The 25,713-nt window shown below is 40.7% G+C and overlaps 1 protein-coding gene across 4 annotated transcripts; it reads left to right on the top strand.

Moving 5' to 3' along the window:
- Positions 1-1,135: 1,135 nt before the first annotated feature.
- lhx6a (LIM homeobox 6a) lies at positions 1,136-24,487 on the top strand. Of its 4 annotated transcripts, none has more exons than XM_060908399.1 (8): positions 1,136-1,369; positions 4,091-4,279; positions 7,265-7,386; positions 21,524-21,744; positions 21,957-22,057; positions 22,175-22,270; positions 22,534-22,708; positions 22,792-24,487. In XM_060908399.1, the coding sequence occupies exons 1-8, from the start codon at positions 1,292-1,294 to the stop codon at positions 22,869-22,871; spliced, it is 1,062 nt and encodes a 353-aa protein (XP_060764382.1). In that variant the 5' UTR covers positions 1,136-1,291; the 3' UTR covers positions 22,872-24,487. The 4 variants fall into 4 exon arrangements, with proteins under 4 accessions (XP_060764382.1, XP_060764383.1, XP_060764384.1 ...); XM_060908400.1 differs by having other exon boundaries at positions 21,527-21,744; XM_060908402.1 differs by lacking the exon at positions 1,136-1,369 and adding an exon at positions 2,027-2,064.
- The last annotated feature ends 1,226 nt before the right edge of the window (positions 24,488-25,713 follow it).

The raw sequence follows: 25,713 nt of genomic DNA on the forward strand, positions 1-25,713 counted from the left end.
TAAATGATAACAAAATAAAACAGGAGCATTGAACTGTGTGTGAATTGATTAAATATTATAGACCGCTCTCAAATAACTGAATATAATACAGGTGTAAAAAAAAAAAAAAGTGCTTTGAAGTAAATGCATTAATTAATGTAAAAATGATTTTCAGTTAATTTTTTCTGAGCTGATTTCATGTTCTGTTTTTTCTATTATTATTATTATTATTATTATTATTATTATTATTCGGATAAACCTCTTGTGACTTTAGTGTTTTTATTATTATTAATTATTTGTTTATTTATTTACTAATTAAATTCAGTTATATCTCAGTGGCTGAATGCAGGAGCCTCAGTGACTGATATTCATTAAAGATATTTTTTTATAGGCTTTAACAAATTAAAATAGATCCAAAACCACATCCTGCTGTAGCCAAGGAAATAAAAATGATCGATAGATGGAGACTAAAGTAATCGCACCCTAAAGAAGAATAAAATGAACTCTGTACTCTGCTAAACTGCAGCAGTTCAAGTTTATGAATAATTCTACATAACTGTAATAAATGTGAAATGTAGATTATAATAGTGTAGATAGTGAGTCACAGAAATAAGTTTAGAGATAATGTTGTAGTAAATCTTTATCGATATAAAGTGAGTCACGGCGTATGGTATTAACTGAATAATAATAATAATAATAATAATAAACTCCACTGATTTTTTTGTTTACTCTTTAACCGCATCGTCTCTTATTGCAGGTTCACAAAAAATCCTCCCACACTAAAACCTGTCCAAATACACAGTGTGTTTCCGGACCTGATTCACCTTCACGGCAGAAGGACAGACAGACGGACGGACAGACGGTAACCATGGCAACCCGTTATACTCTACTCTTTGGTTGTTTGGTGCGTGAGGGTGCGGCTGCAGAAGTCTCGCGCGTAAAAATAAATAAAAATAAAAAGTGACTGTTCTTGGAGAGGGGAGAGGATCAAAACCCGCCATCCAGCAGCTCTTCAGTTTCCATCCACTTCCTGCAGCCAGAGGCTCCATCCATCCAAAAAAAAAAGGAAAAAGGAAAAAAAGCGGTGGGGGTGGAGGGAGGGGGGAGAGAGGGAAGAATCTGACCGACACTCCTAAATAACGCAGTGCAGCAGCAGGAGTGAGCGCGCGCCCGGACTGCAGCGACTTTTCCCAACTTTGTGAAGCGGAAACTCGGCGGATTTGAGCCGCGGATCTGATGGGAGAGACTCGAACCCAGCCCGCAGGACACCCGGGAGCGCGCGCACGCCTCATTCTCACTCCGCTTCTCTTTCATGTACTGGAAAAATGAGATTTTGGCCCCTCTGTCAGAGGGAAACCCAGCTTTATCCGAAGGAATTCACTCTAAACAGGTAGGGAGGGACACACACCGCGGCGGGCAGCCTTGAAACACCCGGAGAGGAAGAAAGGAGAGGACAGGAGAGGAGGAAGTGCAGGAGTGGGGATGAGTCGCTGTGTTTTTCTCCCCGACACCAGCGTCAGGCTCAGGGGATTAATCCCGCGGGTTGAGTCGCGTCTCTTCACTGAGATTAAAACATGACTCTGAGCTTTATCAAAGAACATCAGCCCCGAGAGAGAGAGAGAGAGAGAGAGATCGGATTGATTAGATTTTAATTGCCGAAATTTAAAAAGAAATCAAATCTGCAATTCTTTTCTTCTTCTTCTTCTCTGACTGACAGCTGAAATTAACCCTCAGCATTTCGAACCCTTTGTAATTGCAGGTAGTTTGTTATTATTGTGGGTTTTTTTCTTCCTTTTTCTCTTTCTCTCTCTTTCTCTCAGCTTCGTAACACGCGATTATCCAAAGAGGTAATGGGTTAAGTGTTGTTTGAAGGAGGGGAAAAATCAATCCAGACTAAATATAGCTTTATATGAGAGAGAGGGAGAGAGAGAGAGATGCCGCACGTTGACGTCGCATCGCCGTTGAATTGTGTCTTTGTAGGTGATCCGTGGACACACACACACACACACACACGCAAACACACACACGCGCGCGAACGCGGTATACCGGGAGCGTCACGCCGCGTGGACACCCGACACCGACATGGTAAGCGGCTTCACCTTATCGCCTTCACGCGCACATTTTTTTTTTAAATTATAGGACACAAACTCAGTGAAGGTTTTAACGACACAATCAAGGCTGATTTATTTATTTATTTAATTATTTATTCAGTGTGAGATGATTCCGATTATTTAAAAAAAAATCTCAGGTTTAGAAACTTCTACAGAATCCGCCACTGTAAATAAGAGTCCTGTTCTTAGAGACTTGCATAGATAGATAGATAGATAGATAGATAGATAGATAGATAGATAGATAATCTATCTATCTATCTATCTATCTATCTATCTATCTATCTATCTATCTATCTATCTATCTATCGAATTAACAAACTCATTCCGGTTTAAAATTAAAATCGAAAATTTCGAGTCGCTTTTATTGTCGTCAAATTTTTCTAAATTTGCTTCAGCAAAACGATCCTTTCAGTTTTAAATAATTAAATTAAAATTAATTTTAAAATTACTTTATGATTAAATGTCATGTTTGTCAGATTAATTGATCTTCCTGCGGACTGAAGTAATGGCACCCGGAACTGTGCTGCTGCTCTTCTCTGATGAACCATCAAATGGATCAACTTTATGCTGTTTAAACCTGTGTGTGTGTGTGTGTGTGTGTGTGTGTGTGTGTGTGTGTGTGTGTGTGTGTGTGTAACTTGAGCTTCAGAGGAACGGTTCTGAAGTGATTTGTAAATTTTTCCAGATAATAATAATAATAATAATAATAATAATAATAATAATAATAATAATAATAATAACACACCGCCTGTTAAAGCTGTAAAACCATCCGAATGCTCTGGATATGACTCACGGTGTGAACAGCAGCCTGGACAGTTCGGGACCTTTATTTCTCTACACATCAATAAATGTTAGATTTTCTGTTCATGCTGTTTATTTGACGAACTTATAAACAACTAACCGAGCAATAAAAATTAAAGAAATTATAAACTATGATTATGCACATGACAGCAACAAATTTATTTCAATCAATAAAAATAGAAATGCACAATCTGCAAGTGTAGTTTTAGACCATGCTAAAGCTCTGCTGCACTCCACTTCCACTTAGCGCACGTGCTCGGTCTGTATGTTGTTGTTGTTGTTGTTGTTGTTGGTACTCATCGTCTCGTTCTGCGCTTTATTTATTTATTTTTTAATGCATTTATCATTTGTGCACATTCTGTACTTTTACTTTCAGGCGACGTACACGCACACACACACACGCACACACACACACACACACACACACACACACACACACACACACACACACACACACAGCATTGTGTTTCACCCCTCATCTGTGACACATGACACACTCAGTGATTGAGCTCCATGAGGATGTGAGCAGGTCACTGTTTAATGCGCGGCATGAATTTAAAATAAAAAATAAAGTGAAAATGTAAAAGTTGATCAGTTTATTTGGGATTTCACACAGAAAGAGCGCGCGCGATTATCAGCATCTTTTATTTCACTCAAAACACAAAAGTGACTGAACTCTGGGCTCTAGAGTGAGTTTAGGGAGAAGACGGGAGTTCGCGTTGAATGATGATGTCATAATAATGACAGAGAGAGAGAAGAAATTAAACTATTGCACGGGAATTATTATTATTATTATTATTATTATTATTATTATTATTATTATTAAATAAGGTAGCTCGATATTCCAGGATTTACGAGTTAAAATTATATTATAAATATAAAACAAAAATAAATAAATTTAACACACTTCTAACGCCACGCGACAACATAGGACCCTGTGTGTGTGTGTGTGTGTGTGTGTGTGTGTGTGTGTGTGTGTGTGTGAGAGAGAGAGAGAGATTTTGAAAAGGTCAACGTAATATTTAATAAATAAAAAGATAAAATCGTGTTATTTCATTCAACTTTAAAATTATGTCATTCTGTAGCCCAGCAACATATTTAACAGGATATATATATATATAATCAGGAATGTTATTTGGTTTTTAAAGGAAATTCTGTAAAATAAATATTTATGTGTTCTCTCTCTCTCTCTCTCTCAGTCCCACTCCGACGGTGAGTCTCAGAGGTCGGTGATGGAGAAAGAGGAGCCGCGCTGCTCTCCCAGTCCTCCGTCCACACCGTCCATCTGCTCACCCACCTCCAGCGCCTCCGCATCTTCCGTCCCCTCCACCGGAAAGAACGTGTGCGCGAGCTGCGGCCTCGAGATACTCGACAGGTACCTGCTCAAGGTACGACAGCATCGTGGCGCGTGCAGGAGGGGCTCAGGGTTCGGGATGCGCGCGCTGTGCGGTGTGTGATGTGTATCGGATTGAGCCTGAGCACGTGCACGGGGTGTATGGCGATCAGGCCGGCAGCACGTGCGCTGACACAGTTGCAGATTACGGGAGTAAAGTTGATGACGCGCCGTTCCGTGGGCGCGGTGTGTCACACATCAACCAGCAACCTGGAGTGTGCACTGCTCCTTTTGCTGAGGATGTAAGGTTTTATGAGGAGGCTGGTGCATCAGTCTAACCAAAGAAAGAAAAAGGTTACAAAATGAACTCAATAATAATAATAATAATTCCAGGGTGAACCCCGCCTCTCGCCCGTAGTCAGCTGGGATAGGCTCCAGCTTGCCTGCGACCCTGTAGAACAGGATAAAGCGGCTACAGATAATGAGATGAGATGAGATAATAATAATAATAATAATAATAATAATAATAATAATACGCTAACAAAGCGAAGAAGAGAAGGAAATGGGATTAGCGTGTGTGTGTGTGTGTGTGTGTGTGTGAGAGAGAGAGAGAGAGAGAGAGAGAGAGAGAGTCGGATCAGGCTGCAGCAATTTAATTGACCAAAGCGAAATTAAAAATGAATAAAGCCGCGCGCATAGGTGCGTTTCATAAAGCAAAACAGAGAAGAAAAATGGCTTAAGCATGCAGATGTTGTGTAATTGTTGTGATTATTATTATTATTATTATTATTATTATTATTATTATGTAGCAGTAAAACAATTACACAAAATTAGGGAATTCGTATAGCTATAATGAACCAATATGCAGATGACGTCACACATCACACAACGTTTTTATTTATTTATTTATTTATTTATTTATTTATTTGCTCGAAATGTTTATCCAGAGAAAAAGCTTTTGTTTTGTTTATTTTGTTTGAGGTGTTTAATGTCGGAGAGAGTAATGTTGAGCACGCGGAGGCTGAAGTGTGTTGGGATGAAGCTGTGCATTACACACACACACACACACTGACTAGAGGAGGACTAGAGGAGCGCGTGCACGTCGGGTGCTCTGATTATAATTATGACGCAGTAATCTAATAAATTACACACACTGAAAAACAGCAATTTAACGAAGCGACAGTAAAAAATAAAACCCAGGAGTGAAGTGTGTATGTGGTGGGCTGTGATCCTGCATCAGAGCTGTGACACGCTGAGTGCAGGTTCTGGTTCTGGAGGGAAAAACCCAGCTGGAGGAATATATTTGCGCGTGCACGTGGAGTTTTAGGATTGTTCATAATTGTGATTATGGAGCAGCAATTTAATTCAAGTAATGAAATAAAATGAATTAGAGAGAGAGAGAGAGAGAGAGAGGCTAAACAGGGAACCGGAAGTGTTGCTGCAGGTCACACAGGGTTTGTTTCAGTTGTTGTTTTATAGAGTTTTTTTTTTAAATCTTTACCTTGCATGTGCTGCTGTTTTTTCTGATCACACAGCTCTGATGTGATGAAGTGAGAGTGCAGCAGAAGCAGCTTCTGGTTTTGTTTAACAAATCATTTGTTCTCATAAACCTGGGAGGGAGAAATCATGCAGCTTCGTTATAATCACGCGTGCACGCGTCCAGAGTTGGTTTTGGATTTATTCCCCTTTTTCTTTTTTAAAAATTATTTAAAACAAATGTCAGGATTTTTTTCTTTCTTTCATGTTTGAGTCTCAGTGTGTCAGTGTGGCATGAGCCCTTTTCTTTCATTCATACTTGTCTATAAGGTTATTAGGGGTTTTTTAAGTCTTAAAATCTTAATTTAAAAACATGCACTGAGACATGAAACAGAAAATAAAATAAATTAAATTAAAATGCAATATGTAATTTAACCTCATGTAAATATAAGCGTCAATAACCTCATATAAGTAGGAATATAATATAATATAATATAATATAATATAATATAATATAATATAATATAATATAATATAATAGCAGTGGGCTGGAATCACATGTCACCTGTTTTACACATAATTATGACTCAAAATCGTTGCTGTATGCCATGTTTAGGCCTAATTATTATTTTAAATTGTTAAGATAATTCCAAAAGTGAGATTTTAAAGTGCAGTAATATCTGAGATGTTGATATGATGGAGATATGATGAGGTTTATTATGTAAATATGAAGTTAGCCAGTGTCTAAATTAGTGATTAAATCAGTATTTTTTTAAATTAAAAAAACAATAAAAGGACACTTTTAATTTTTAGCTACTTCACAGTAAGAGTTAAGTTCCATTCGACAATCAGGGTGTTTTGGATTTGATTTGTTTGTGTCGAAATGATTTTTTCCCCCCTCGAAATAAAAGCGGGGGAAGAGAACCGGAAGTGCAGTGTGTGAGATAAAATCAGATCAGCACAGACTGTTAATCCTTCACGGGGAAATGAAAGTGTTTCCGGAGCCTGATACTGTAATAAGAATACAGTGTGTGATAAATAAATATTTAGCTCCATAAACACCAGTATAACAGAAGTGGTCACGTGACCAGAAGACAACAAGAAAGTGTTGCGACAAAAAGATGCATGCAGCAGGACACGTGTGTGGTGCACTGAGGATCAGAAAATGTCCAAAAAGGGTAACAGATCGAGGAAATGTCCATGCAAAAACATTTTTGCATTAAAAAATATAACTTAAGCATGAAATAGTGAATAATGAAGGACAGGACGAGTTCAATACAGTGTGAAGATAATTGTGCACAAGTGCAAAGGTACTTTCAGAAATACACGTGTTGTGTCCAGCTGCTGTTTTGTGCACAGAGTTCATAATTTTTACTAAAACGCAAAACAACAAACAAACAAACAAACAAACAAACAAACAAACAAACGAACCGTACGAGCTTAAAAAATGCGGCTTTTAGTGAAACTTTTTAGTGAAACATGCAATAAACATTTATTACAGTCTACATAAGATTAAATATATAACATTATTATTATTTTTTTTTAATATTATTATTATTGGCAGGTGAATAATCTGATGTGGCACGTGCGCTGTCTGGAGTGCTCGGTGTGCAGAACCTCACTGCGCCAACACAGCAGCTGCTACATCAAGAACAAGGAGATCTTCTGCAAAATGGATTATTTCAGGTAGGTAAGTTTTCTTTTTTTCCCCCCACTTCATCCTGAAAACCCCAGGCTGATTTTTGCCTTTTTCACTTTCTGGAAAAAAAGAAAGAAAGAGAAAACAAGAAGAAAAAATCCGACCTTCTTGCTTGAAGGGGCTGCAGTTTATCAGGAAACTCGAACAAACTTTAAAGCGTGCATGAGTTCTGAGACTTTACAACCTTTTAACTGTCCAAAAGAAACAGCACTGATTTATTTTATGAATTACACAAATCTGTAAATGTGCAGAAGAACATTCTGGATCTTTATTTATTGTAGCTGGAGAGCTTTTTATAAATAAATTCATTATAAATAAATAAATATCCACTCATATAGAACAAGAAGAATACAGCTGTATGCTATATTTAGTAAAAATAAAATCAAGCATATATATATATATAATTTTTTTTCCTGTTTCTGTTTAATTTTTTATATCGGCCGTGACTTTTTTAAAATCCAAAAGTGAAATATTTCTCGACTTCCTGTTTATACAGATTAAAGGCATGCTTTCAGTAGGGTACTAAGGGTACTAAACAGTCAGTACCTGATCTCGTCGTTTGTCTCTTTGGTTCCTTTTTGATCTTAGACCTGGAAAGATGCATGCAAAGTCCCATAAAAACACATTAAAGGTGCAATAACACATCCGTACGCATATAAAATCTTTTTAAAGGGATGTTTATATTAACATTAAAATTAACATTAACATGTAAAGGACACAAAGGGGGGAAAGGTGGATCTTTTAATGGTACAGAGACATGGAAAAGGGTGCGGACGGGTGAGACCTTTTTCCTGAGCGTGTGAAGCGTCAGCTCTTACGAAGCAGGAAGCTTTGAAATATTGTACCTTTAATGAATAATAATAATAAAACATAAACAACTATGAATTTTAAATGTGCTTATTAAATGTAATGCATGTCCTTGTTTTCCTTGATTATTTTATTGATATTGATCTACAGTTATAACTTTATCTGAGAGTGTAATAACGTTCCGGAGATACTGTACAAGATAAAACCAAAGATAAACATTTCCTTTGTAATTTGATCATTAAAAGTGTTCTTTTATTTGATGCACAACAAGAAGGCGAATCTTTCAGCACGTCACGCAGCTTTTGAACAGCTCTTGCAATGCATGCAAGAGCTGCATAATGGTGATGGAATGGCGACAGCGTGGTGGATTTCGCTCACGCAGACTCGGGAGTGCGGCGTGAGAAGATACGAGCTGCAAAATTGTCTTCAGGATGTGAGGGGATGTGAGGGGTGTGTGAGACGCGGTGATTGCAGAGCGTGCAGGATGTTGGCCTGCCTTCACTGCTCGTGTGTGAAGTGACTGGACCCTTTAAAGCTGAGACGGCGTTTTTAGGAGAACATTTGTTTTCTGTGTTAGAGCCAATAATCTGAAGTGATGCTTCACATGATAGGCTGTGAATGCTGCTGGCTCTTCACGGACCATGTTGGGGCTGGGCACACACACACACACACACACACACACACACACACACACACACACACACACACACACACACACACATCTGTGCTGCAGTTTTGTTGGAGAAAGGCAGAAGTGCTGGGTGTAGAGCACTAGTTTAGAAAAGGATTTTTTTTCTCATTGTGTGTGTGTGTGTGTGTGTGTGTCCTTTTTCTCCCCATGCTGCATGTAATCAGCCTGGAGATAGAGCAGATTCACATCAACATGCAGAGATCACAGTGCGTCTCGCTCTCAAGCGATAAATCACTGAATCCAGATTGAAATATTTTTCTGATTTGAATCTTTTGCTCTGTGATTTTATTTCCTGATAAATCTCATGTTTACACGACACTGTATTCGCCTCTAATAGAAAACATTTTACACACCATATAGTCATCTTTTTATCCTTTCTCAATCTAAGGCTTTTTTTTGCACAAAGATCTAAACTCAAATTAAAGCAGCCACTGGGACATGCTAATTTTTTCCTCATTACTGAAATAAATATATATTTATATATTTTTTGAAAAGGCTCGTTCCCACAGACATGTCAGCTTCTTTATGTGTTTCAGCCCTTTATGTGATTTTTAAAAATTATTATTATTTCTACGGAGGCCCCCTGTATATCAAGGCATCATGGGAACGTTACCGGGGGCCACACGCTGATTGACTGCGTTAGAGATTCGTGCAGACAAGCAAAAAGATGGCTGTAATAGTTTCAAGTTGTCGAGCAGTCTGCATGAGTGAACGAAGCTCGCTGTAAGGATCGAATCTTGGCGTTTTGTGTGGTTTGTACAGCAGCACTGAAACATTCTCTCTGTTCTCCAGTCTGTCCTGTGATCAGGAGATAACGTGGCATTTATCCAAAACACTGTCAAAAAAAAAACATGACATGATTTTACCCTGAGTGTATGACATACCAACAGAGTATATATATATATATATATATATATATATATATATATATATATATATATATATATGTGTGTGTGTGTGTGTGTGTGTGTGTGTGTTGTGTGTGTTTAAAATCAATCAAATTTGAATACACTTTCAGAAAAAAAGGGTTTTAAACTAGACCTGTTCTTGTCCCGTTTCTACTTATTGCACCTTTAATACATATCTTAGCCCTGCAGACATTTACATCGTGACCTTTAAAAAAGATTTAAGGATCATAATTGGATAATATTTACCTGTTTTTCCAAATAAAGTTGTAAATTTACACCACACACACCACTTACAGGGAATGGGTCCAGTTTAGTACCCTGACAGTGTCCAGAGTTCAGGAACAGAAACTGTCACAGGGCAGCGTTACAGAAATCCTGGTGTAACTTTCCATCTTTAACTCTTGAGCCGTTACCTGCTTAGTGGTTAAAGTTCGTATTTTCAGCTTTTTGAGCTCAAGCCCTCACTCAGTGAAAGTCTCTGTACGAATGTTCCTGCAGTGCTGTGTTTATAAAGAGCAGTCTGATAGATCTCACCTGCACTGCTCCAGAACGCCGCGCTCACTGCCGCGAATGTTTCCAAAGCATTTTTATATTTTTGAAAGAATGTTTTTGTTACACTGAGCTCATTAGATTGAGGGTTTTTTAATGGTACACCATAGCTGTCTATTCCTTTGTGCATGGAGTTCTAGAGTTTTTATTCCTTTGTGCAATAGGATTCTAGAGTTTCTATTTCTTTGTGCATGGGGTTCTAGAGTTTCCTTTGTGCAGTGGGGTTCTAGATTTTCTATTCCTTTGTGTATGGAGTTCTAGAGTTTATATTCCTTTGTCCATAGGGTTCTAGTGATTCTACTCCTTTGTGCAATGGGGTTCTAGACTTTCTATTCTTTTGTGTATGGAGTTCTAGAGTTTATATTCTCTTGTGCATGGGGTTTTAGACTTTATTCCTATGTGTATGGAGTTCTAGAGTTTATATTCCTTTGTCCAATAGTGATTCTATTACTTTGTGCAATGGGCTTCTAGACTTTTTATTCCTTTGTGCATGGCATTCTAGACTTTCTATTCCTTTGTCCTTCTCATCTCATCTCATCATTTCTAGCCACTTTATCCTGTTCTACAGGGTCGCAGGCAAGCTGGATCCTATCCCAGCTGACTACGGGCGAAAGGCGGGGTACACCCTGGACAAGTCGCCAGGTCATCACAGGGCTGACACATAGACACAGACAACCATTCACACTCACATTCACACCTACGCTCAATTTAGAGTCACCAGTTAACCTAACCTGCATGTCTTTGGACTGTGGGGGAAACCGGAGCACCCGGAGGAAACCCACGCGGACACGGGGAGAACATGCAAACTCCACACAGAAAGGCCCTCGCCGGCCACGGGGCTCGAACCCGGACCTTCTTGTTGTGAGGTGACAGCGCTAACCACTATACCACTGTGCCATCCTTTGTCCTTAGGGTTCTAGTAATTCTATTCCTTTGGCAATGGGTTCTAGATTTTCTATTCCTAAGATTTCTATTTCTTTCTGAAAAAGAAAGAAAGCACAACTTTATTCATCACACACTTGTGAAATTTCCTCTCTGCATTTAACCCATCTGAAGCAGTGAACACACACATGCACACATGTGAGCAATGAGCACACACACACACACACACACCCAGAGCAGTGGGCAGCCATGCTAACAGCGCCCGGGGAGCAGTTAGGAGTTTGGTGCCTCGCTCAAGGGTACCTCAGCCCAAGGCCATCCCATATTATCCTAACCTGCATGTCTTTGGACTGTGGGGGAAAACGGAGCACCCGGAGGAAACCCACGCAGACACGGGGAGAACATGCAAACTCCACACAGAAAGGCCCTCACCCGCCCTTGGGTTCAAACCCAGAACCTTCTTGCTGTGAGGTGATTGTGCTAACCACTACACCACCATGCTGCCCATGGGGTTCTAGAGTTTCCTTTGTGCTATGGGGACCTAAGTTTTCTATTTCTTTCTGCATGGGATTCAAGACTTTTTATTCCTTTGTGCATAGAGTTCTTGAGTTTCTATTCCTTTGTGCATGGGGTTCTAGAGTTTCCTTTGTGCGTGGGCTTCTAGACTTTCTATTCCTTTGTGTGTGTGATTCTAGAACATCTATCCCTTTTTTCATGGGGTTCTAGAACTCAATTTTGCATGTGATTCAGAGTTTCTGTTCCTTTATACACATTATTCTACAAGTTCTATTGCTTTGTACATGTGATTATGTTTTCTACTTCGTTTGTTCATGGGGTTCCAACATGGATATTCCTTTGTCCATGTGATTCCAGAGTTTCTATTACTTTGTGCATGGAGGACTCTAGAATTTCTCTTCCTTTGTGTGTACAATTTCGTTGCACTCAAATGTTTTGGAAGTGTACATATGATTTTATACATTTCCATTCTTCATGCTTGGGGTTCTAGAATTCTGTCCAGAATAGAAATTCCAGAATTCCTTTGTATGTGCAGTTCTAGAGTTTCTATTAATTCGTGTGTGGGGTTATAGATACAGGACTACAGGTTTTTCTTTGCAGTATTTTTTGGTTCCTCAGTTTCTCTGCAATTCTAGAACTGTGTTCTGTTTCCTCTGAAGGTTCAGTGCTTTTTGTTTGTGAAATCATAACTGGCAATTCCTTCGTACATGTTATTGTAGAATTTCTATTCCTTTGTATGTGGTGCTCTAGAATTTCAAATCCTTGGTGGATGTTTTTATGCTCAATCCCAGCTGGAACTGAGGAATCTCTCCATCACTGAGGGAAATTTCAGAGACTGTGTGGTTCTGCAGCGTGGGAATCGTCACTTCATGAGGTTTCCACGTGCTCGCTTTCACACGTCCGTCACTGTGACTGACTGCGTGGATTGGAAATGATGTGTGAGCTCTGCGGTGCCACAGAATTCCATCTTGTCCCGCTCCGTTCCCATAATAACCTCATTGATTTGTCAGACTCCTTATCGACCCTGGAGGTAAATTAGCAGCTGCACTACAGACTGCAGATGCCACCATCTTCTCCATTGCAGGTTTGGAGAGATAGAACCTATAATCTGATTTTCCGCAGAGCACAGCTATGTGTTTTTATGTGTCTGAGCTGAATGTCAATGTCTGGCAGGAGACGTAGACGTGGACGTGTCGGTCTCTCATCTGCGCCGGACTGACAGCTGCTCTAATCGAACGTAATTGCAGGAAATCAGAGTGGGTTTACTCTCAGCAGCAGGAGAGGCAGGACACAGTGGAGGCTGTACCTAAGGAGGAAAAAAAAAACAACTAAACAGGCCGAGGAGCGTGAGCGGAGGGCCACACAGGAAGGTCGAGACGGCTGCTAATCAGACGAGGAGGAGAAGAGACGGCGGAATCTGAGAGGCGCTGAGACTCCTGGAGGAGAGACTCAGCTCACCTCCGCTCAGCTCGGCTCCTCGCGTCTTTCCTCCACAAGTCTCAGCTCCTCTCAGGTTCTGCTGTACCTTCATTTCGACTGCAATCCGACCTCCACCTCGACGTTTTGACTGATAACTATCTTTGTAGGAAGTGCCAAAAAAGGATCGGATAAAATACTGTCAGATAAAATTTTCCATTTTAGAGAAATTCTTTCCTCTGTTACACAACTGATGAAGTGATGAAATCTGAAAAACACCTGACGCTGTAGTAAATGTAGAGAATGTTTTTTTTTCTTGTATATGGAAAAGAAGTAAAATGTGTGAAGTAAATTTCGAGTGGCTCTTTGTCCCTGGAGTGTCACAGTCTTTCGACCACGTTGTCAGAATTCCCCCTCAGACCGTTCTGTTTCTGGAAATGAGAGAACAGCACATCAGGAGTACCCCCCCCCCCCCCCCCCCCCCCCCCCCCAGGCCTGTACCTCCTCACCTTTGGGTTTTTTCTGTTATTTTATCCCTGTGTGTGAATTAGTTTAGAGTTCAGATTCTGTCAGAAATACTCTGAAACTGTTAGAGCTTCCTGTTGTGAGTTATCGCTCTGAATGACAGATGCAAATCCAGAACAAAACCACACGAAGTGCAGTTATACAGTGGGGCAAAAAAGTATTTAGTCAGCCACCAATTGTGCAAGTTCTCCCACTTAAAAAGATGAGAGAGGCCTGTAATTTTCATCATAGGTACACTTCAACTATGAGAGACAGAATGGGGGGAAAGAATCCAGGAAATCACATTGTAGGATTTTTAATGAATTAATTGGTAAATTCCTCGGTAAAATAAGTATTTGGTCACCTACAAACAAGCAAGATTTCTGGCTCTCACAGACCTGTAACTTCTTCTTTAAGAGGCTCCTCTGTCCTCCACTCATTACCTGTATTAATGGCACCTGTTTGAACTCGTTATCAGTATAAAAGACACCTGTCCACAACCTCAAACAGTCACACTCCAAACTCCACTATGGCCAAGACCAAAGAGCTGTCAAAGGACACCAGAAACAAAATTGTAGACCTACACCAGGCTGGGAAGGCTGAATCTGCAATAGGTAAGCAGCTTGGTGTAAAGAAATCAACTGTGGGAGCAATTATTAGAAAATGGAAGACATACAAGACCACTGATAATCTCCCTCGATCTGGGGCTCCACGCAAGATCTCACCCCGTGGGGTCAAAATTATCACAAGAACGGTGAGCAAAAATCCCAGAACCACACGGGGGGACCTAGTGAATGACCTGCAGAGAGCTGGGACCAAAGTAACAAAGGCTACCATCAGTAACACACTACGCCACCAGGGACTCAAATCCTGCAGTGCCAGACGTGTCCCCCTGCTTAAGCCAGTACATGTCCAGGCCCATCTGAAGTTTGCTTGAGAGCATTTGGATGACTGGGAGAATGTCATATGGTCAGATGAAACCAAAATAGAACTTTTTGGTAAAAACTCAACTTGTTGTGTTTGGAGGAGAAAGAATGCTGAGTTGCATCCAAAGAACACCATACCTACTGTGAAGCATGGGGGTGGAAACATCATGCTTTGGGGCTGTTTTTCTGCAAAGGGCCCAGGACAACTGATCCGTGTAAAGGAAAGAATGAATGGGGCCATGTGTCGTGAGATTTTGAGTGAAAACCTCCTTCCATCAGCAAGGGCATTGAAGATGAAACGTGGCTGGGTCTTTCAGCATGACAATGATCACAAACACACTGCCCGGGCAACGAAGGAGAGGCTTCGTAAGAAGCATTTCAAGGTCCTGGAGTGGCCTAGCCAGTCTCCAGATCTCAACCCCATAGAAAATCTTTGGAGGGAGTTGAAAGTCCGTGTTGCCCAGCGACAGCCCCAAAACATCACTGCTCTAGAGGAGATCTGCATGGAGGAATGGGCCAAAATACCAGCAACAGTGTGTGAAAACCTTGTGAAGACTTACAGAAAATGTTTGACCTCTGTCATTGCCAACAAAGGGTATATAACAAAGTATTGAGATAAACTTTTGTTATTGACCAAATACTTATTTTCCACCATACTTTGCAAATAAACTCTTTAAAAATCAGACAATGTGATTTTCTGGATTTTTTTTCTCATTTTGTTTCTCATAGTTGAAGTGTACCTATGATGAAAATTACAGGCCTCTCTCATCTTTTTAAGTGGGAGAACTTGCAAAATTGGTGACTGACTAAATACTTTTTTGCCCCACTGTACCTGCTGCTCAAAATACTGCTCTTACAGCTCATGCTCGAAATTGCACTGCTGAATTTTATTCCTGCAGTAACGTGAAGGTAGTGATGGTGGTGATGGTGGTGGTGATGGTGGGGTAGGTGGTGGTGATGATAGTAATGTGGTGGTATTGACAGTAGTGGTAGTATTAATAGTAGTGGTGTTGATAGTGGTAATTGTGTTAATAGTGGTGGTGGTGATGTTTATAGTGGTAATGGTGTTGATAATGGTGGTTGTGTTGATAGTGGTGGTGGTGGTGCCAATATTGGTAATGGTGTTGATAGTTGGGTGGTGGTGGTGTTAATAGTGGTGACAGTGTTGATCATGGTGGTGGTGTTGATAGTGCTGCTGGTGGTGTTGATAATGGTGATGGTATTGATAGTGGTGATAGTGGTGGTGGTGTTGATAGTGATGATGGTGGTGTTGATAGTGGTGGTGGTGTTGATATTGATGATGGTATTAATGGTGTTGATATGGTGGTGTTGATAGTGGGAAGGTGGTGTTGATAGTGGTGGTGTTGATATTGATGATGGTATTAATGGTGTTGATAGGGGGATAGTGGTGTTGATAGTGGGAAGGTGGTGTTGATAGTGGTGGTGTTGATACTGATGATGGTATTAATGGTGTTGATAGTGGGATGGTGGTGTTGATAGTGGTGGTGTTGATATTGATGATGGTATTAATGGTGTTGATAGTGGGATGGTGGTGTTGATAGTGGGAAGGTGGTGTTGATAGTGGTGGTGTTGATAGTGGTGTTGTGATAGTGAGATGGTGGTGTTGATAGTGGTGTTGTGATAGTGAGATGCTGGTGTTGATAGTGGTGGTGACAGTGGTGGTGTGATAGTGAAATGGTGGTGTTGATAGTGGTGTTGTGATAGTGGGATGGTGGTGTTGATAATGAGATGGTGGTGGTGATAGTGGTGTTGACAGTGGTGGTGTGATAGTGAGATGGTGGTGGTGATAGTAGTGGTGACAGTGGTGGTGTTGATAGTGGTGGTGTGATAGTGGGATGGTGGTGTGATAGTGGTGGTGTTGATAGTGGTGGTGTGATAGTGGGATGGTGGTGTGATAGTGGTGGTGTTGATAGTGATGGTGTGATAGTGGGATGGTGGTGTGATAGTGGTGGTGGTGATAGTGGTGGTGTGATAGTGGGATGGTGGTGTGATAGTGGTGGTGTTGATAGTGGTGGTGATAGTGGTGGTGTTGATAGTGGTGGTGACAGTGGTGGTGTTGATGGTTGGCTGGTGGTGTCAAGATATCATCAGGGTTTCAATATTTCCAAACAGTCCTCTGAAATGCATCAGTACACTGATGTTGTATTGTTTGTGCGGTTCGGTTCTGTCAAAACACGGGTTTAGTAAAATACACAAAATGCCACTGAATGTCTCTGAATCCTGCTCAAAGATTCCAGACGGGTTTTTTTGTAATGGAACAAACAAGCAGAAAGACGAAGTTACATCAGACCTCTTTAAGTGTCTCTCTGCTGGAGCTGCAGCGTTCAGCAAACGGAGCGATGGAACAGCGTTATTCAGGAATATTCAGTATTCTTATTCCGTTAGATTCGGTAAGACACTCAAGTCAAGTCAAGGTTAAGGTCACTCACACTGAATTTTATAATTTGAGAATTCCCGTTTCTTTGTACATGGAATATTAGAATTCCTTTTTATATGGGATTCTAGAGTAATGTTGTTTTTTTTTTTTTTTTAGAATTTATTTGTGCATAGGGTTTCAGTTTTTGTTTTTCCGTACACATTCAGAAACGTTATTCAGTTCAGGATAGACAATAAAATTCCTTTGTGCACCTGATAACATTTCTATTCCTTTGTGCATGGAATCTTAGCTTGTTTTAATGAATGTGATTCTATAATTTATTTGTGGTCCAGCGTTCCTTTTTTCCTATTCCAATTTTTGAAATTCTTTGTGCATGAGGTTCTAGAATTCCTTTTTGCATTAGAGTTCCGATTCTGTCAAGGATTCTAGAATTGCTTTGTTCAATAGATTCTCGACTTCCTGTTCCTTTGTTCTTGGGTTGGTAGAATTCCTATCCCTTTGTGAATATGTTTCTAACTCTCCTTTGTGCATGGTGTTCCCGAATTTGTATTCCTTTGCGCATTCAATTCTGGGGTCTCAGAATTTGGTTAGAATTTGTTTATTAGGTTTTAAGAAATGGATAAATTTCATAACTTCGCTCCAATGAATTTGTGTTTACTGATTCTGATCATTTGTTTGTTTGTTACCCCATTTTGTTTGTTTTGTTTTATTCCACCTTCAGAGGTCGAGCGTTTCTGAGGGGACGCCGTTGTGGCACATTTCTGAGATTTGTCACATGGCTGAACCCGTGGCAGTTCAGGTCGTGGTGTATGTTAAGTGTAATAACAGTGTAATTACCGAAGGTCCTGTGGTTTTACTCCATCATTTGTACACATATACTGGATGTGAAATGCAGTTCCTTAGAAAAGACTTAATGTCTCAATCATTAACTCACTTATACTTGGTGTCTGTGTTTTCCAGTTGCCTAGCAACAGCATTCTAATGACTTCAACTGTTTAAACAGAAGACGTATTGTGTGTTTGCTTTCCTGAACCTAAAGCACAAATTCACAGGTTCCAGTTAAATACATTACACTTCCGGGTCAGAAATAGAAACGTAACATTAGCAAGAATTTTCTGGAACATGTTTCCCCAAAAAACTTTTTTTGTTGCACTAAAGTCAACATTAAACAGAAAAGTGTCACATTAATCACACTGGATAACATTGTATGATGATTTTGGGAACCTGGGCATAGATTTTTAAAAAATCAGGAAAATCATCTCATCAGGAACGTTCCAGTCCAGCACTATTAAGCTATCTGTGCACCTCTCTACACTGGAATGATGTCATTTTCAGTGCCCCCCCCCAAACCTGGGCCCCTCGGCCCCGCGATCCGGCGTGCAAGCCTGGTGTCATCATTCTTGGGACGAAGGAAAGGGGAACCGCAGCCAAATCAGTCATCTTGATATCCCACATTTCTCTGTGGTCGGAGGAGGTGGTGTACGACACGTTGTTTACACAAGCGCTCTGTGTGCCAGAGGTGTGGTGGTGGTGGTGGATGGGTCCGTGTGTGTGTGTGTGTGTGTGTGTGTGAGGGGGGTCTAGGCTTTGGGGCTCCCATGCAAGCCGCCGCCATCTGCACAGCATTAGTCTGAGCCGCTGCGCCAAGCCACACTGACCTTCTCTGCGGCAGAACCCGAGACCCCTCACATGGTCACTGCGCTGTTATGTGTTCAGTCCGGTTCCGTCAAAATAACACCTGATAACACGCCTCCAGAGCTTCTGTGCATTTTGGTGCTGACTTGATATGCAGTGATCTCGTTACTGATCTGGGAAATGGATTACAGAAGCACATCGCTCTGAAAAACTACGAAATTCTATAAATCTCACCTCTGCCGGGCTTTTAATAAGTGTTTCTTATTTAAATAAATAAATAAATAAAATATGATAGAAGTCAAAGAACATATCATGGTCCTACAGAGCTTTCCTCGAGTATCAAAAATACTAATTTAAAGTATAATAATAATAATAATAATAATAATAATAATAATAATAATAACCACAGGTCCTCTATTAAATTGACAAATGCTTTATAGATTGCCTGTTACGAAATACAGATTGAAGGTGTGGCTTATTTCAGGGCTGTAAAAACACACCTGAAATATTCATCAGATAGAAATGTTGTAAATCATATCTCTGTAAGGTTTCTTTAAGATTATATGCTTATAACGTCCTCTGTATTTAATTTAAAAATTAAAGTAAGATATTTCTCTTTCTTTAGTGTGCATTGGTAAAGGTGTATATTGGAGCAAAATGGAAATGTCAATACTGTAAAAAATAAAATGTATTAAAGCTGGCATACAATAACAACAACAACAACAACAAAAATCCCGGTTGATCCACGACATTAAACAATTTCCCAGGTTGGGAGCAATAAAGTAAATCAATCAATCAATCAATCAATCAATCAATCAATCTATCTATCTATCTATCTATCTATCTATCTATCTATCTATCTATCTATCTATCTATCTATCTATCTATCTGTAATTCAGAGAAAATGTTCAGAACAACAACAAAAAAAGCACAAAACACTGGATCTCATTTCCATTCATCACGAATCCTTGAGTGAAATGTCTCAATAAAAACGAATTTTTAATTAATGGTTTATTGTCTATTAAATTAAATTAAATTAAATTAAAGGTGCGGTTTGGATTTTTTTAGCCCTCTGCTGCCTGACAGAGGAATTACAATCGCAGTAAAACACTTTAATAAGAGCTGTAACTTTCTCTTTTATGATCCACATCAGCTGAGCTGTTACACATGTGGGCGGGGCTTATTTATAGCCTGTAAAAATGCAGACTTTTATTATATCGCAATTTTATGAATCAAAGCTTTATCAGGGTCCTTTAACTTTAGAGTAGGATTATTGTATGTCGAGAAATTCATGAGGGTTTCAATACTTTACTCTGTATATCTGTTATCCTGTTATGGAGTTACGTAACGTTGTTGTTGTTGTTGTTGTTGTTTTATATTATCCCTTCGTTTGTCGTATTATGAACCAGATCACTTTAGCTCTTTTGCCTATCATGATACTCTGCAGTTTTTTCCAGACGCAAACGTCACATCAAGAGTACAGTCAGATGATTCAGTGTGTCAGTCTGGGGAAAGACTTTAGAAGATTCATTCTGGCAAACAAACAAACAAACAAACAAACAAACAAACAAGTAAAAAGCAAAAAAAAATGTTTTTGCATGAAATCGAGTTATTCTGTCTATAATATGTCTTGAGATCTTGTAAATATATTTCCGCAAAATGCCATGGAAATGTTTTTAGTTAAAGCGGGCTCCAGCTTTGCTTGAGTGTCTGTCTGCAAAGATTATGTTGCATAATGAGACAGTTTAACAACAACAACAACAACAACAACAACAACAACAAGTTATAAAGAAGTCTAAAACTTTGATAGCGAAGTGTGGCTTCCTCACACACTGAATGTCATGATTTGATCAAGTTTTTAGAAAGTTAGTGCGATTCACAAACAGCTGTCAATCTTTAATTGCGTCTTGTTTTGACTTTTGAAGATCAACAGATTTTAAAAAGGAAAAGTTCAGACTCCCGAGTGGTGCAACAGAAAAGTTTGTTTGTAAGTGCAACACTGAGAGTGTGTAACCTACTGCACGTTGGTGCCTTCTTATGTTTTCTCACTGTGGTAACTTACCTTAATTAGTTATGAATATTTTTGCCTCGATCATTAATTGCTGCCTCGTTAAAGTAATGTATACATTTTCTGATCTCCTAATAGTATTTGTGTAGTTTTTAGACAGTATATATTATCATTTTAATAAATACGGGTTTGGTCGCATTCGGGATGAAAGTTCAGTTCCTTTCCCCATCACACCTCTCGAGTTAGTTTTTCTTTGTTAGATGTACGTGAATATTTTTGCTATCTGAGTTTCTCAGTATTTTTTTTATTGTAAATTTGTGACGAAGCCATGAAGCTAAATTAAACCCAAAACATTCCTTCTATTGTCGAGAGATTACGAGTTTGAATCCAATAGAGCGAAAGTAAAAGGTTCTCTGGGTGGGACAGACTTTTGTCTGTTAGTCATAGTGACACGAGCCAATCGTGGGAGTCTGAGAGTTCATGTATGCGGAAGATGGAGGATAGCAGCTTTCTCCGAGTGTGTTACGACACCCTGTGGAGCAGCAGTTAAAAAAGAATGTGGTGTCTCTGAAGAAGCCTGTGTTCCGCTTCACCCTCCCTGTGTGTAAGAAGGCAGAGCTGGTTGGTGGGTGGGAACTGTCAGGAGGTGACCCGTTTGGGGTAAAATGGGGTAAAAATCCAAGAAAAAAAGCCCTAACTTTACACTTATGGTCAAGACACATGTGAAGAAACATATTTGAGTTGTGGAAAGTCTCATTTTTCCAGGCTGCCAGATAAATCTATAGAGCACAGATGATGCTGTAGAGTTCTCTCCTGACTGTTTAGAAGTTCAACATCATCAGCTTTGCAGAGTATTGATGCGCCAGGCCTCGTCTCTCTCACAGTAGGTTTGGTACTAAGTGTGCCCGCTGTGGGCGCCAGATCTACGCCAGCGACTGGGTGAGACGAGCTCGCGGAAACGCTTACCACCTGGCCTGCTTCGCCTGCTTCTCCTGCAAACGTCAGCTTTCCACCGGAGAGGAGTTCGGCCTGGTCGAGGAGAAGGTGCTCTGCAGGATCCACTACGACACCATGGTGGAGAACCTGAAGCGGGCTGCTGAGAGCGGTGAGTGTGTTCTCGTCTGGGATTCAGAAGCAACTTGTTCATGATTGAGAACTCTCTGATCACGCTCCTGTGTGCTTTCTGTGCAGCTCCTTCTCTGTACTCAAGAGTCATTTTGTTTTGAGATTTACTGTGTATTCTCTCTCTCTCTCTCTCTCTCTCTCTCTGTGTGTGTGTGTGTGTGTGTGTGTGTGTGTGTGTGTGTGTGTGTGCAGGAAGTGGTCTGACGCTGGAAGGAGCCGTGCCGTCGGAGCAGGACAGCCAGCCCAAACCGGCTAAACGTGCTCGCACGTCCTTCACCGCCGAGCAGCTGCAGGTTCGAAGCCCTGACCCTGATAACCAGAGAATCTTTAACTGTTTAATGATTCTGTTATGATTAGTGTTTGAAAGCATGCTTTGGGTTTGTGATTGTTTTGCAACGCTTTGTGTGCAGGTGATGCAGGCTCAGTTTGCGCAGGACAACAACCCTGATGCTCAGACGCTGCAGAAGCTCGCGGACATGACGGGACTCAGCAGACGAGTCATACAGGTCAGAGATGATGAAATGTTGTCTCTCTTCCTTTCTCTCATTCGTTAATAAATAAAATGCTGTAATTGTTTGCAAGTCGCCGTGGTGTAAGAGGAATAAAACACTCTCATTAACTTTGGTGTTGTAACAGTAACTCCACTGTTGATTATTTTCCTTTAAGAGCATGTTTTTAGTTCTTCAGTGAGCCCGTTTCATTCTGTAAAGCCCATACAGTGGAGTAGGAGCTGAGAGACGCTCAAACTCTTGTCCTTTTTTTTTTGTAGGTTTGGTTTCAGAACTGTCGCGCGAGACACAAAAAGCACACACCGCAGCACGGCGGCCCTCCTCAGGCCCACCCGCAGGCACGCATGCCCCCGTCGTTGCCTGACGAGCTGCATTACTCACCCTTTGGCAGCCCAGAGAGAGCGCGCATGGTGGCTCTGCGTGGCTACATCGACAGTGAGTGATGCGATCCTGTATCCTGTAAAAGCTAGTGTGTGTGTGTGTGTGCACAAATTAATCCGTTGTTTTTGCGTTTGCAGGTCATCCGTTTTCGGTCCTGACCACACAGAGTCTCCCCCACCAGGCCATGTCTCTGCCACAGCTGCCCCTCAGCCGCTAATGACCCCGCCACATCGACCCCTGACCCCTCAACCCTGACCTCCCGCTCCCGACTTCCATCCGCTCTTCAGAGGTCACCTCTGGCTGAAGGACAGGGTCACCGTCCCCGCGTGCTCTTGACCTCCGACCTCACAGGGGTGGGGGGTGGGGGTGGGGTGTTTCCCTCCTGCCTTTCAGTGGACAGGATTTTCCTCACTCCACACCTGCAGGCGAGTTGTACACACCTGTGACCCGTTAGCGGCGGCCCAGAACCTCATTATCAAGAACCGAGACTGAGACCAAGACCAGGATTTTGGACCTCTGATGCGCACAGCACACTGAAGAGCGGCTCGAAACATTCGGAGAACATCCTCGGTTCTTACTGCAGGATTAAAATAAAGTATATGGAGTGAGATGTGGAGCAAAGCGGGACGAGTCATCATCTGTCGCTCTGAGAAAAAAACTGTAGAAAAAAACTAACAAAAAAATAAAACCAATCAGTGATTATTTGTTGAGTATCGCGCTGGATCTGTGCGTCTGTTCCCAAGTGTTTACATGGATCTCTCTCTCTTTCTGCTTCTGATGGATTTATCAGCGAAAAGTCACAATCATCGCCTGCTCACATCTGCATCTCCGCTCCGTCAGGCATATAAAAACCCACAGAGATGACAGCCGAGACGAACAGCTTCACAAAATACTCGTCTGATCTTACGATTCTGTCTGAGGATGGACGATACGACACGAAGAAGAAACATCTCAATACTTGAAGACGCTTTTCAGAGTAAACAAGACGCCTCGTCATATTTAGAGGCTGAAGTGAACTGAACTGAACTGCGGTGCTGCAAGATGAAAAACTACAAGTCTAAGACTTATTTTTAAAAGTGGTATTAAATCGGTATAGAATAGTAAACTACTCACTGATGTAAGTCATAATGGAGTCAGTCAGTGTTACAAAAATTCACGATTCTCATGATATGTCAGAAAAAAATCATTTCAAAATGCATTGGCTGGGAGATGAAAATCCTCAAACCTAAAACGTTTTTTTGAAAAATACATTTTGTATGAATTTGCAAAAGTGTGAACTCAGCGAGAAAAACAGGACGTTTCTTCAGGACGTTTATCTGAAACACATTTTTTTTTTATCAGCAAATCGTGAATGCTGTTTTATCCACAAAGTAGGATGAGATGAACACCGAGGACATGTAAAGAAAATTAAAATACAAACACATTTTTTTTAATTCAAGTCGTGTCCTGCCGTGAAATGGGAGCAGAATATATGTGTGTGTGTGTGTGTGTGTGTTTCTGTTTTTTCGCTGATTCTGTGTCTGCCATGTTGACTTGTGGCTTGTGCCTGAGTTCCGGTGATGTAAAAGCGAGCACGTGACTCGGCCCGGACTCTGACATCATGGTGGCGTGAGGCAAAAAAAAAAAAAAGAAAAAAAGAAAATAAAAAAAAAAGGAAAAAAATCTGTAGCTGTCACTAAACTGTATATTTGTATTGCGGAGTACGTTTGTGTGTTCTGAGCTCGGATGAGGATGAGGATGAAAACGATGCCTCGACGTTCCTGTATTTATTGAAACCGATATTAGCCTGTAAAGCACTTTTCCCCCCAGTTGTCCCGTTGTCTGTTTTGTAAAGTAAGTTGAAATAAATAAAATGAATAAATGACATTAAGCATGTGTTTTTGAGTGTTCCTTGAGTGCAAGCTGTATCGATACACACGAAAAGATGAATGTTGAGAGAGAGAGAGAGAGAGATGGACGAACGATCCAGAGCTCATCAAGCTCTCAGACACTGATTTACCCCATGAGATAAATTAAAAACAGCTTTGCTCGCTCAATGGGGGGAAAAAAAATCACCCGAACAGGCGATAGTGTGTTTGTTTATCAGCCAGTGTGTGTGTGTGTGTGTGTGTGTGAGTGTGTGTGTGAGGACATGCTTTCAAATCCTAAAGGGAGAAAATGTTTCTGTACTGTATTATTTAGTTGTGTGTGTGTGTGTGTGTGTGTGTGTGTGTGTATGGCATAAAGCAGGAAGCAATCACAGGCCGATGGCGGAGCTGCCAGGCCCTTCACGGGTCAGTGTGTGCAGTAATGACTCACTCACTGATTCCAGCACCATCACACACAGGAAGTCACTGTCAGGCTGCATCAGGGGGCTGATCTCCTGTCCTGGGTACTGTTTCAAAGTGTGCACACACACACACACACACACACACACACTAATCTAAAGAAGACTTTAGGTCTATTTTCCCAAAAGGATCATTTGTTGGATGGAAAATTTGGAGAAGTAGCTGCAAGAGGTGGGCATGAATCTCTCTCTCTCACACACACACACACATGGGTATGATTATCTTTCTATCCATCACTCCATACACTCTACATTAGAATATAAAGCATCATTGTCCATGTGTGTGTTGATGTGTAACCCTTCTGGAAGGAGTCTCCAGTGTCAGTGCTGTGCAACAGTCAGAGATACAACTTTAACGTTTCCTTCAGGACAGAAAAGTTTATTTATACTGAGGGTTTTTAAAAAAATATTAACTTAAACACAGAGAAGAGCGAGAGGCTGATGAGGGAACGACTGTTTATCGCTGCTATAATGTACAGGAGAACAGGAACTCACTTGAGTCACAAACATTAAATGTAACTATTAACGGATAAAACGTACGATGTGAAATTAACCTCTGCTTTGGGTCAGAGTGTGTGACACCACCGCCACCATCTTGGATTTATATTCCTGTAGGTGTTTTATTCTATATATTCAAAAACATGGTTTGTAGTGTTGTCTTATTTACAGAAAAAGTTTGTACACCCTTGTAAAAAAGAAGACGATAAAGAAACACAATTTATGTTCCGTCATT

The sequence above is a fragment of the Neoarius graeffei genome, chromosome 25 (assembly GCF_027579695.1).
Source record: "Neoarius graeffei isolate fNeoGra1 chromosome 25, fNeoGra1.pri, whole genome shotgun sequence".
Lineage (NCBI taxonomy): Eukaryota > Metazoa > Chordata > Actinopteri > Siluriformes > Ariidae > Neoarius > Neoarius graeffei.